At 30.0% G+C, this 14,036-nt stretch overlaps 1 protein-coding gene across 2 annotated transcripts; it reads left to right on the top strand.

Moving 5' to 3' along the window:
- Nucleotides 1–2,477: 2,477 nt before the first annotated feature.
- On the top strand, nucleotides 2,478–13,652 carry LOC654976 (netrin receptor DCC). Of its 2 annotated transcripts, none has more exons than XM_961445.5 (7): nucleotides 2,478–2,758; nucleotides 7,651–7,872; nucleotides 7,923–8,044; nucleotides 8,094–8,235; nucleotides 8,291–8,563; nucleotides 13,088–13,420; nucleotides 13,477–13,652. In XM_961445.5, the coding sequence occupies exons 1-7, from the start codon at nucleotides 2,596–2,598 to the stop codon at nucleotides 13,629–13,631; spliced, it is 1,410 nt and encodes a 469-aa protein (XP_966538.2). In that variant the 5' UTR covers nucleotides 2,478–2,595; the 3' UTR covers nucleotides 13,632–13,652. The 2 variants fall into 2 exon arrangements, with proteins under 2 accessions (XP_966538.2, XP_064215830.1); XM_064359760.1 differs by having other exon boundaries at nucleotides 8,279–8,563.
- Nucleotides 13,653–14,036: the final 384 nt, after the last annotated feature.

The following is a 14,036-nucleotide window of genomic DNA, read 5'->3' as shown; positions in this document are numbered from 1 at the left end:
TGAATTTAGATTTTAATAAATAAAAAGTAAGCAATTTTGTCGACGCCTTGACAATTATTTTGGTATTATTTAATAAATCTTTAAAATAAATATAAATAATAAAATAAAAATTGTCGGATATACCTGGTGCTCAAAAACCAGCGCACTCAATGGTCTGTGATAGAATGATAGAGAAATGCCAACATATAAAGGTAAAAATAGTAAAAAAATATTTTCTATTAAAGTTATTGAAAATAACAAATTTTAAATAAATGATATGTGGCAACAGTAGATATGAAACGGTTCCTAAAAAGAGATAATTCCATGTGTTGGCAGATCCATAAAAAGTGATTTTTTGATGGATTTTATTTTAAAACTGCAAAGGTCTGATAGTAAATTTAAAAATAATTATTCATCATTAAAGAATAGTAAAGAAGTTAACAAAATAAGTTTGAAGATTCAGATTTTTTTTAAATGCGACATTAAGAATTTTTCAAGATTTTTCTTGTAATATATACATGCTTCTCAACAACGTACCAATGGTGCGCCAGTTTTTGAGCACCTGTAGTTGTATTTATTTACGTACTATTTACCTATTACTATTTACATTATTAAATAAAAAACATTTTTACCAAACTTTGTTTAGTTATAAAATTATCGATTATAATTCATCCACGACAGCAGGGGTTGATTTTTCTTTGTGAGTTAATATACTGAGTTTTTTCCGTGGGCTTTTTGACGGTTGGGCTTTTATTCAAGTGAGCTTTTTTCTGTGTGGGCTTTTTTCATTGAGGTTTTTTTTCTAGGTGGGCATTTTTTTGTGGGTGTTTTTCTATGTGGGGTGGTTTCAATGTGACATTTTTTCTTAGTGCGTTTTTTTTTCTTTGCGGGCTTATTTCTTTATATAGTTTTTTCCGTGTGAGTTTTTTTCGGTGAGAGCTTTTTTCTTGTGGGCTTTTTTCTGTAGACTGTTTTCGTGTGGGCTTATTTCATGCATACCAGTGGGTATTATTGGTTGCAGCATACGAGTACGTCTATATTCAAAATGTCAGAAAAACGCAACGATTTTTTTTTTTGTATTTTAAGAATGAAGCTTATTCTGATGACTGTTGTTACAGTAGTAATAAGTAGTCAATAATAAATATAATAACACTAACAAATAACCACTAAGAATGCTAGACGTGCGATTTTAACGTGTATAAAATTTTAACAGCATTTTGAAAAACTTATAGAATGGGCCTCAAGTTTTCAGTCAGTTCTCATTAAGGAAGTGCATTTTTCATAATCAAAATAAAATATATCTTGATCTTGCAACAAATTTATTACAGATTAGTTATTTAACAAAGATTACATAAATCACTCAAAATATGACACTAGAAACTCAGTTTTTCAATTATCTTTGTTTTGATTTAATAACTTTGTTAAACTTTGCTTTTTGAAAACATGACCATATAACTTTGTAAATAAATAAATAATTTTTTTTTAGGTAATTGAACGTTTTAATTTCTTACAAATAAAAAAACATACATTTATAACTTTTCCTACAAATAATGAAACTTATTGACTTCCATTACTTGAATTTTCCTCCTGCAGAATTCAGACCGTGATTCAGTCAGACTAACATTTTAACTCGTGAATTAGAAATTTGCTGAGTTGTATAATAAATTGTACTTCTTTACTGAGTTGTATTGTTCCACAATTACGTTAGGTTTTTATTACGTGCTGTTACAAGAAGATTATTAACATTTTTGCAATATCTATGCAAATGAAAAGAAGCAAAGACAACAACAATCATTTCCTTCGATTTTGCTTCCATCCTTTGTGTTCTAAATTCTAAAACATTAGTTGTCATTTTTAACGAAGACAATAATAGAAGCGAACACACCTACCCCAACAATTACGTCCAATTACGAGCCTTCCAACAATTAGCAATAATAAAGGAACTAAAAAAATCAGTAATTTATCATCATTGCCTCGACGGTAATTTTGATTAGTAGAAAAAATATATCATGACAAAGAGGACAGCAAGATGAGCTCTGCTACCTACTTGATATGATCTACGCATGCTGGAATTAGTTAAATAAGACGAGAATAAGAACGTTTTATTCAATTAGCTCGCAATAGGGATACAATATCGAATTAGACGTTATTCCTTTCATAACAGACGACGCTTTTATCTTTTTATTACAATGTGATTGGAGCGTCTGCCCGAGGTTTTATTTATTACTAGTTTGCATATTTATTACTTTTTCGCAATGTAGACGAAAATAATAATTATCATCGAGAGATTAATTAGAAATAAATGACTCAGTTTTAAAAATAAAATCGTTTATCAAATTTTCGTACAAAAATTTCCAGTTTTCAGTTTTAATGAAATAATTAGAGTCGTTAATCAGGGTATGGCACTGCTATTTTTAATCCAATAATTCAATAGACGAGAACAACGCTAATTGAGAGAGAACTATTTTGAAACGAATGGCCCTCGGCCCCTGGTAATTGTTCACTACTCTTACATCTGCCATAATCGGCTTCGTCACTTAGATGCGCTTTATTGATGTAGTTCCTCTTTTTTTACAACACATGTAGCATACGAGCACCCACACTCACCGCTCCAGAATGGATTATAATTTATTTTTATTTATATTAGTTGTGATTAGTTCCTGCTGTTGTGTTAAGTGCGATAATATTATAAATGATTTTCTAAGTGTACCCACCACTGTGAAGGCGCAAGAAAATAACACCGTCTTGTTACCCTGTTATTTAAATACCGCATCAAATGGTGAGTGAAATAATTATTTTTTTGCAATAGCTATTCATTTAAAATTTGATAATTAATTGAATTTTTTATTTTTCCGTGCAATGCTTCAAACTCAGGTTTATGAACCTACACACAATTCACGTTATGTTTTACGGACAGGTGGTTAAATTAACATAAAACTACAGCGTAGGCCAAAATAAAATCGGTTATACCGGATATCCGTTAGTTTGTCCCAATTAGACGTATTTAGAAGTGGCAATTTTGTGCAGGTGACAAAATTAAAAATAAACTTCGTTACAAAATCTTTTTAACAGTCAACATTGTTTATTAATTTAGTACTTCCTTGTCAAGGGCTATGATATTTTTAAACTAAATACTAAATTGTGTATTATTTTATAATTTATTTTTACTTATAATAAGGAATACAAAGTTTTCAGTGGAGTTGGAATCATTAAAAAATCAACTAAGAAGTGAAATCCACTTACGAGTAAAAAGTCAGAAGATGGAGATCAGGCTTAATTAATAACTTTGTTTAATAAAAACACTGTAATAATTTTTTAATAATTTTAATGTAAAAAGTAAAAAATGCATGTAATGTTTGAAAACATTTAACGAAGGAACTGAAGAAGGTTAATTACCCGAAACTAGTTTTCCAAAAACAAAAAATAAACAACTCTGGAAGAAAACGTGTTTTTATTAAATAAAGTATTACACCTCCAGATAGTGAACAAAAAACAAAATAATTAATAACATTGTAACAATGAAAGGCCGAGAAAACTGACCACTCCATGACAAAAACATTTAACTCTGCAAGCAGTGGCTTTTAAGTGTGGATTTTTCATTATTTTTTAATAACATGGACAACAATGCACATGCTGGTATTTTTATTTAATGACATAGAGAATGGCAAGACAAATCGATTAATCGATTAATTAATCGATTAAAATTTATGTAAATCAAAAAAAATCGTTCTGAAATTAAAGTCCTAAATTTTGAGAACCGCTGAACTAAAATAATACTTTTTATTGTATTGAAAAAATATGGATAAAACGGCAGAGGTAAATTAACTTCTTGGTCCACTCTGTATTTTTTAATTTTAGATTGTGTTTTGTTATTAAATTTTAGGAAAAAAACCTAAAAATTTTTTTGCCAAAACCGGCATTCGCACCTTCCACACAAATGAACAAGTTAGTCACAATTTCGAAAAATTCTCGAAACGCCCATGCGCCACCATTTCCATTTTAACTGCTAATAAACTCTCATAACCAACACAGTGGCTCTCAACAAGTGGGTTAATCAAAAAGTCTGAAAAAAGTACGCAGTTTTTGGAAAAATGATATAAGGATTTATAACTCGTATGATTATGACAAATTCACATACGAAATATTGCTAAGCCATTCCCTAACACCCAGTATAATAATCTTAATAATCAGACTCATATGCTATTTAAATTTGTCAAAATATTGTGTTGTATTTTCTGGCCACCAGTTCCGAATATAAACAGGTTTTGCCTTGATGATCATATTTTTGTATTTTATTTTTTTAAATTTGCACATCAAATATTTTAGGTTACAAGTCATTGCTTTCTAAATTATTTTGTCCTTTATTGATATTGGAATCGTATAAAGAATAACAACTTTTACTTTACACGTATAAATGGATGCGGAGATAATTACAACAAAACTGAAAACAATAAATGGTATGAATGTGAAAAGCGACAGAAAATGAAAAACTTTAAATGTAAAGGAAAAAGTAAGAAACTCCAAATCGTTTCAATCGACTACGTTTATTCCAACTGCCTATTTACCACAACAAAATTTCGTTCCCTTCACAAAAGATCAATTTTAATTTTTAAATAAAATTAAATTTTTTAAGTGGGTAATTTGAATAAATATTTTTTGCGTTTGCATGTGATCGAAATGGATTTGTCTACAAATAATTGTTTTCAATGAGATTAACTCAGTAAAGTGTATAATGAAAACAAGGATATTTTGTGATTTTTTTATATTATTATTAATAAAATTTGGTAATAAAAGTGTCTATATCCTATAACATATAAAAAAATCAAAGTCGTATTTTTTTATTTATATATCTTGTTAAACTTGGCCAATGACACTTTTCCATTTATATCTTTTTTGATTTGTTAATGTGTACCGAATTAGTTTCTTATTTGAAAAATATTATGCACAAATACGATGAATGTTCTTATTTTTAATTTAATTAATTTATTTTACTTTTTTTAAATAAAAAATTGTACAAATATCATTGTTTTACAAAACTATGGCCATCAACCTATAATATATGTACCTACCCTTTGCTTGTTATTAGTTATCAAGGTTATTACTTATTGTTATTACATATGCCACCAAAAGAGAAGCTCATGACGAACAACGACTAATAGATAAAAATAAAAGAAAATTTAAGGAAAACTAATCGAATTATTTTTGAAAATACTTGTACCAAGTTGTACCAACAATTTTCAGTATACAAAAATTGCTTTTAAATAGATATAAACAGCAGCACTGCCTTTGAATTTACGAGTATCTTTTGGGGTTTAACAATAAGATAATATATAGTCACGATAAAAAAGAATGTCACCCCTGTCATAAATTTCAACAAACCTTTTAGTCTACAAAATGTCCAACTAGTTTCCACATTATCCAGCTAGTTTATAAACTAGCCAACGTACACATTTATCGTATCATATCATATCATATTGTGGCTGCGGTTTTAGAGGTGTTATTCTTTTTGATCGTGACTGTACGTATCTTTCGGAAAAAAGTTTGAAGCAGTAGAGTAAGATAAACAAAAACACTACTACCTTTGACTCACTTCTACGATTTTTGTGTACTTTTTTACAAATAATTGCATTTCTTACTGTCGAATGTGATGTAACGATCAAAAAAGACAAAAACTACTCCATTTTCTAGTGTTTCTAGCTTGAAAATGAAATAGAACCCTCTAAAAAACCTAATGCAACTTTTAGCACCCTATTTAGTGGTTCAGTCTAGCAATTTAGCAAAATTTCACAATTTTTTTTTACTTCCAACAGATACACAATTGCTCGAAAAAAATTAGGTAGGTATAGTTCTGTTAAGACTGCATATTGCAAAATTACCAACCAGTATTCTTTTGTGTAGAAGCTGTATTGGTTAAAAATGTCAGTACAATAAATGTTCTACTTTTAGAGTAAGTTTTGTCAAGTTTTTTATGCTTACGAAAATATCTTAAATAATAAACATAAACAATATCCTAATACTTACATGAAAAGATTTTTAATACTTTTAAAGAGTGATCCCTTAGCTCACATATTCTTAACATAGGTTAAAATAAAAAAAATTCTATAATCCGGAAATGCTTTCTGATTTTCATTGGCTGAGAAAACCGAGCAAGGAAGACAGAATTCACAAAAGAAATGAGAGAGCACTGAAAACAGAAAGAGGATAGATAATAAATAAAAAAAATTGGAAAGGTGATAAAAGTAGGACTTAAGAAAAAATAGAGAATGGAAGACCAATAAGACTGAACAAAGAAAAAAAGAAGTGACTAAGAGAAGAAAGGATCGAAGACAGAGTTTATAATGATAGAGGATATTGTAAACCCCTGTCCTGTTAAGAATAGAAGTAGATAAAAAATAGACAAATATTTGTCTACATGCCAATATCTCTCCGATATGGAATAGAGAATAAAAAATAGAAAATAAAAATAATATATAGAAGAGAAAGAATAAGAAATAAACTAACTATACAAGAGATAACAAATAGAGTAAATCAGAGTACAGTTTTCCGGATATACCTATGTAGACCTGTAGAAACTTTTTTCTTGTTTTAACCTAAGAAACCAAAATTGGTTCCTCATTATTGAATTATTAAATAATAATTTTGACTGAATTTTTTTATTGAAGTTCCTATTCTTTTGTTGGTATTTATTTTACTTCATTTCTGTTTGTTTGAAATAAATGTCTTTTTCTTTTATGTATTGCTCTGTATTAATAGTATTAGTATCGCTGCAAACTTTTTCAAATACAAAATGAATAACGAATGATTGTAAAAAATTTCTACATTTTATATTTTTAAGTTAAAAAAATATGGATGTACCGATGTACCTATAAAAGAAACCATAGTATTATACAGGTATAGAAAATCTTTATCTGTTCGTGATTTATTCATGTAACACATCACCACATCACTCACAAATAATGAACAACTTTTCTTTATTTGTATAATAAACTGGTACCGGTAAATATAAATAATGGAACCAAATGGTTTTTGTCTACAAATTTTTATCTTCAGAAAATAATAATTGTCGACAAATAAAGCAATCTATTGTGAGAATTTTTAGTGAAAATTTTTAGATAGTTAAGATCCTTAGATTTTAAATCCTAGTGTTTAAAAAAATGTTTTATTCATATGTATGGTAGGATGAAAACTATAAAAAAATGCATAAACACAAAACAAAATGACAAACATGTTTTGTTGAAAAACGATCACACACTTTCTATTACTTTACCAATAATAATCAAACACTTGGTTCCATAGTTACCTTTTTTTGTTGTATTATAAATTGAAAAAATAACTGAATGTGAGAGCTATGTTGGTACATATTTATTAGCTGTCTCAAAACTATAAAAACGCCAAAATTCGCTATTAGAAATTATTCATGCACTTCAAAAAAATAATAGTAATTTATACTTTCAATGAGAGATCTAATACTTCATAACTATTTTACAATTTTATCAATGTTATAAAAAAATTGGTTAAAGGCGACGTTGGCGTTTTTATAGATTTGAAACAGCTTATAGGTATTAAAGCTTCTGTACATTTATGATTAAAACTGCAACAATTCAACAAGGCGACAACAAATCACGTCATTACCCACTAAATTCCATACCCACATAGTGATTTATTTTCCAGACGGCAATTTCATTACTGCAATAAGATGGTATAAAGATGAAAATTTAGTAGTCGACAGTGCAGATGAACAATTACCACTTCCCGAAGGCCACATCTTATGGGAAAACGGTTCTTTGGAAATCTTTAGAGTAACTCCAAACGACACTGGAATTTACATTTGCGAAATTGTTAGACCTGAACCTTGGTCACCCGTCCGACAAAGACACGCTATCGAAGTCTTGCGTAAGTAAATCGTTCAATTTTATAAAAAAAATTACAAAAAAAAAATACAGATCCACCGTCGGTGGAACCTTTCCCTCCGACCGGTTTCCTCCAAGTGAAACTCGGAGAAGAAGTAAGAATGTCATGTAAAGGAAGTGGGGTTCCTTACCCCATCATCACCTGGTACACAAAAGTAAACCCCAATAACTTCTTTTACAACTTGTTGAATAACAATTTTTCAGGGGGAAGAAATAAAGCTTCTAAATCCGCGAGAGTTGTTAAAATTCACAGCGTCCGATCGACAAATGGCCGGAATTTACGAATGTCGTGCCGCCAATGGAGTCGGTGAACCGGCCTCTGCCCAAATCGAGCTCAATATAATATGTAAAAAATCACAGTTTGTCCCAATATAATTTCTAAGTTAAAGCGAACGTTTCAGACCCTCCAGAACTGATGACTTCCCGCTCCTGGATTCACACTGCTCCTGGTCATAGAGTCCAACTAGAATGCAAAATTTCGGCTGATCCTCAAGCTACAGTGACCTGGACTAAAGGCGACATGCCGGTGCCTTTAGACAGCAGAGTGCTCTCGCTAGTAGATGGTGATAAATACACTTTGCTCATCAAAAACGTCCAAAAAAGCGATTTCGGGATTTACACCTGCAAAGCTATCAACGAATTGGGTCAAGGGGAACTCCAGATACAGCTTTCAGGTGTGAATTTATCGCCAGTTTTAGTCAAAACTACGGATATCTGAAGCCTAAGATATCAAACAAATAACGATGTACAAAATAAAACGTTACCGTCCTTGATTGTTTCGTTAAAGTTGCCAGAGAGTTCAGTTGTTTCATTACCATCCAAGTTTTGGTATTTTATAAACATTATTTAAATTTTAGAACACATTTCAGGAAAATATTTTCGATTATACAGGGTGTCTCAGCTAAGACTTTCGAGCCTGATATTTCAGATATTTGTCAACGGATTTTTATGAAATTTAAAATGGCGATATTTTAGAAGATAAAGATTAAAATCCAATTAATGCAAAAACTTAAGTCGTAAACGTAATTTTTACATGCCTTTTTAAAATGTTAAGTCTTTTGAGACTTATAATAAAAAAATTATCGTCGGTGAAAAATGCTGTCAGAAATAACTCGTTCGTGGAAGACGTCTGTTTCGCGAGAAAAATGAGAAACAAACTGTTAAACGTGGGTACAGATGCAAAAGCGTAGATCTCTATGAGACAAATGAGCACTACCATTGAATTTTGGTCACGCAAGGGACATTTCGCAATTATCTCTCACCCATACAAAGCTAAAAAACAATATTTTTGACTTATATTTGGTACTGGATACTTTCATTCTTTCAAAAAGGACTAAAAAACTGAACAACAACTGAAAAATTCTAGACACTTAAACATTCAGGACTTTGGAAATGTTTCGTACACTGCTGATTGGATTCTCTTCAAAAGCTTGAATTACAGCCTCAACTATTGCTTCGTTTCCAGTGACGTGTTTTGTCCTCATTCGATTTAGTTCAGGTACGTTTCCTGTGTCTTCAAATTATTGACGATTCTTTGAACTTTAAATTTCATAAATAACATTTCACAAAAAGTCCAACGACACTTTCCATATGCGAATATTGACTTCTTTTTCAGCAACACAGAAATTTCAGCCACTGTTGTTGGTTTTTAAAGTAATTTCACCAAATTAAAACAATTTTACTTATATGACAGCACGCACACTTTTGACAGTTTTTTTCAGTGGTACACAAAATGCCGCATAGAAATGCTTCATCAATTGTTTCAAAAGGTGACTGCCCAAATTAATACCAAAATTTGGATTAAGTTTTTAACAACAAAATTTAATTTTTTTCTTGGATCAGCCGAGCGATTTGGTTAATTTTTTGTGTGGCCATTTATTTTTCGGGGTTTGACGATCCAACGGTAATTTGGCTTAATTTTAAATAAAAAAAATGTGTTTTAAAATTCCATTTTTTAACTTGAGGTCATTTTAAAGACCACCTCCTAAAATATGTGCATTCTAAATTTCATAACAATCCGTTGACAAGTAACGGAGATATTAAGCTCGGAAGTCTTAGCTGAGACACGTTGTATAGAGAGTCCCAAAAAAGAATGACGTCGACATAATATTTTTCTCTTATTAATAATGTTGTTGCTTATTTCTTAGATACGACTAGAAGTAGTACACCTTTATTCTACAAGTGGTTACTATGGTACATCATTTGATTTAGTTATTTTTTATACTAGTCGACAGAATAAAATTGCCATTTGGTAATTTTTTTTATTCTATTTGGTGATTTTTTATTCTATCGGTGAAAAAATTTAACAAAAATTTCTCGATGTACCGAGAAAACGTTGTATTATACAGGGTGTATCAGAAATACGTGTGTTAATTTTACGTAATAAAACTCATCAAATACAATAACTTTTCTCTATAATACTTTGCAAAATTCTTATCTATAATTTTCACTGTTTTTCTCCTTTCTTTTGTGCAAACAAGCCGATCAGTGTTTAATAATTAGTTTGTGTCCATAGCAACAATTTTCATTGTTGCTTTAAATTGTTTAAATTGTCCGTTTCCATCACAACAAAAATAGTTCGGTTCTCTTATTTTTGTACCCATAGGCGGGTACACGTTTCATTATGATATCTTTTTCCCAATTTTCGTATTTCTGATACACCCTGTACACGTAAAGAAAAGTTAGCATTATCTGCTCGTGATTCCTTTCTGAAACTCATGCTACGCACTCGTTTCAGAAACACATCATGACATCACTCACAGATAATGAACAACTTTTCTTTACTTATATAATAAACTACTATTTTTAATGGTTTGCCACTTTTTTGTGCTCATTAGGACTAGGACGACCAAACGTCATAATATTTCCGGACATATTCTCTTTTCGAAGGTCTTTGATCGTGTCGTGTCTGATATATTTTTTTGAATTAATAAAATATCCTCTTTTTCCTAAATTTTACAATTTCATCGCACATTGGAATCAATTTTAATAAATTAAACGTTTTTTCGAAATTGAGATTAATGACAGCTATTTTTGGTTTTTCTATTTCATAATGTAGGTAAAGGTAAATATTTCAAGATAAAATTAAGAAGATTGAAAAAGACAATATTTATAATTTGGAAACTGAAAGTTTAGAAGCTGTTCAAAGTGACTTGACAAACAGATTGTCATTTTTTTTACCAATGGAAGTGAAAAAAATATGACGAAATTGTGATAATGTAACCGACGTTAATACAGGTTTTATAATCTGAATATATGCGAAAATCAATTCTCCAGCCCACCGGGAAATCTCTGAAAGGGCCCTCAAAGAAAGTTTTTTTAAATATGGCCTTATTTCAAACATTAAATAACTAAAATAAAATCGCTTTTGACGTAGTATAAGTTAATGCTTTTATGAATGTCATAGTATTTTTTTAGCCCAAATTCATTCGACTTTTTTATTTTAAATTAGGACCGATATTTTTCTCTTCACATAATCTTTAGTTTATTTAGTGCAAACATGTGGAATTTAAACTTCTACTACGAATTTAAATTTATTTTTTTAAAAATTAATAGTATTGGAAAAAATTTAATAAAGGTTCATAGTCTTGTCAGCTAGTATAAACACACACCTCGGCTAAGCCTAACTGCGCACAAATGTATGAGGGGACGCGGAGCAGTGTCGTATTTTTTAAATTTTATTAACACTTTTAAATTTCTTTCAAATTTCTTAATTTTTTAAACAATATACTTGTTAAAAATAGAATATATTGCACATACAAAGCGATGGAAAAGTCCTTGTATTAAGTAAGCTTAGAAATTAAAGGACGTATGTCTGCGGAACTCAAGACAAATGTCAAAGGAAAATGTCAAAAAATTAAGTAAATTAAATTATTGTTGAAATCGAGTTTTGCCCCATAGACACCATCTACGGGTCATGTAGCGTTCGGGTGTTATTTGTGTCAGGGATTCATGGCATCTAACTCTTTACGTTTGTAGTAATTTCAGTTTAAATTTTGACACCAGGCTGAACCAATACACGACACCGGACATACGTTCTCAAGTGATACGCTTACTTGATAGAAGGACTTTCTGATCGATTTGTATGTATTTGTGTGAAAAAATTAATATCTTTTAAATTATGGAAAGAAAAATATACCTATTGTCGAACTGTTAAAAATAGCCCAAAATATACTATGACATTTAGAAAAATCTTAAAAGCATCAGCTTATATTAAGAGCCATGTGATTCATTTTTTTTAAATTGGGCCATAAACAAAATTCTCCAGCACCATCTGTTTTTTAAGTCACCCTGTATAAGATATACGGTGGTGAGTAAAAAATTTCGGGAGCCTTTGACATTTCGCTGACTTAAACGTGTGTAAGTTCCAATCCTTTTTTACAATGAAATGTCAAGAGTGCTCCAAATTTTTGGGTCGTACTATTATAAAAACTTAAATTTCACACATTATTATGATCACTTTTCAAAGAAATCCTCGGACATGTCGATTTTATTTTTTTGGATGATACATTTTGACATAATAGTGACATTTGTAAAGTAATGCGCTTTTGAGTTGTAACGTCATTTTTTTTTCAAGACAACCGACATTTTTGGTTACTATTCTAAATACTACACACTTTTATTTTTCTAATAATCAAAAAATATAAAACTTAAAAAAATATAAAAAAAATAAATAAAACAAAATAAAAAATATTGACAATTAAACACAGAAGGCTTTATCTGGTGGTACAAGATTAATATTAAAGAATTTTCAATTTATCATAATCCGATGACGATTAATTTAATGAGGAATAAGTATGTTTGTAATCAGAAAAGAAAACAATTTAAAGTATCTTTAAATCGGTTGGCTGCTGTATTTAAAAGATCAAAAAAGTAATGAATCCGGACTAAAATGCTATATTTTAATACTACAGACTGATCCAGAAAAACTGAGTCTATTGGCAACACATTTGAAAGTATTTGTGCTCGTAATTTGTAACATTGCAACCGAATTCGATTTTTCTTGACAATTATTTGACGTCCAACCCCACAAGAATGTTAAATTCTTGTTAACTGGAAGCGTACTTCATTGGTATCCTTAAAAATTTAAGTCCAGTGTTGCCAACAGACTCAGTATTTCTGGATCAGGCTGTATATTTTAATAACAATTTTAATGAATAGTTATAGTTTTCTGTAGTCAAAACCTAATCTTTCCGTAGGTGTGCCAAATCCTGGAGTGTTCAAAAAAACAGATGACAAAAACATAAACTCAAAAGATTCCTATACTCTGATCTGGGAAGTTGACAGTTACACACCAATTATAGAATACAATCTATGGTTCCAACCCTACAAACCCAAAACTGGGTTAAGTAAACCCAACTGGACCAAATTAACTATACCGACAGAACACAGTTCAGGACCAGTTTATTCAAAATCGTACACTATCAAAGGTTTGAAAGAAAAAACCGTGTATGAGGCTTTACTGGTTTCAAGGAATAGGTATGGGTGGTCAAAACCGTCACCTATTTTGAGATTTGCTACAGCTGGCGCGGGTATTTTTATAATTCTAGCTTTTGATGAATGAAAGTGTAAATTTATTAATTTTCAGATTTGAAAGAAGAGATGATTACTCCAGTGCAACACCATACGGAAGATAATATAATTCCCCTAGATTTGAGCAGTTCCTCGCAAAATTGTAAATTAGGGAATGTTGGTTTTATGGTTTTGGTAATTGTGACAATGTATTATCATTTTCATTGTTAAAAATAAAATTATAAGAAAGAATTTTTGAAGCATTTCATTTTCGCACCCGAAACGAAATAATGAAAAAAGTAGTGGCTTGCTGTCAGGTCAGGTCGCTATTTATTTATTTTTGAGCTTGTTATAGGTTTAAGTAAATACCCTGTATTTATTTTTATTAAAACTTGTTAATACATTTCACACAAAATAATTGCAACATTATCAGGTCAGGTAATTTAAAAGAAAATCTAAATGAAGGGTCCTACCCAGTTTTTTTAAATTTGTAGTCGAATTTGTGTGGAAATTTGATTTTATTTTACAGACATAAGATGTAAAATTATGTATAAAAAATAAATTATTAATAAAATCGTGTTAAGTAAATCGTTATTTGCTAAATAACATATTGTATTTATATTTTATTATTAAAAT

The sequence above is a fragment of the Tribolium castaneum genome, chromosome 1 (assembly GCF_031307605.1).
Source record: "Tribolium castaneum strain GA2 chromosome 1, icTriCast1.1, whole genome shotgun sequence".
Taxonomy (NCBI): domain Eukaryota; kingdom Metazoa; phylum Arthropoda; class Insecta; order Coleoptera; family Tenebrionidae; genus Tribolium; species Tribolium castaneum.
Note: the sequence above shows the minus strand (reverse complement) of the source record. Positions and strands in the feature narration are given on the sequence as shown.

Coding starts and splice junctions, on each gene's coding strand:
- LOC654976 (XM_064359760.1), top strand. CDS start 2,596: ATGGATTATAATTTATTTTTATTTATATTAGTTGTGATTAGTTCCTGC. Junction 8,236..8,278: donor AATCGAGCTCAATATAATAT/GTAAAAAATCAC, acceptor TCTAAGTTAAAG/CGAACGTTTCAGACCCTCCA. Junction 13,421..13,476: donor ATTTGCTACAGCTGGCGCGG/GTATTTTTATAA, acceptor ATTAATTTTCAG/ATTTGAAAGAAGAGATGATT.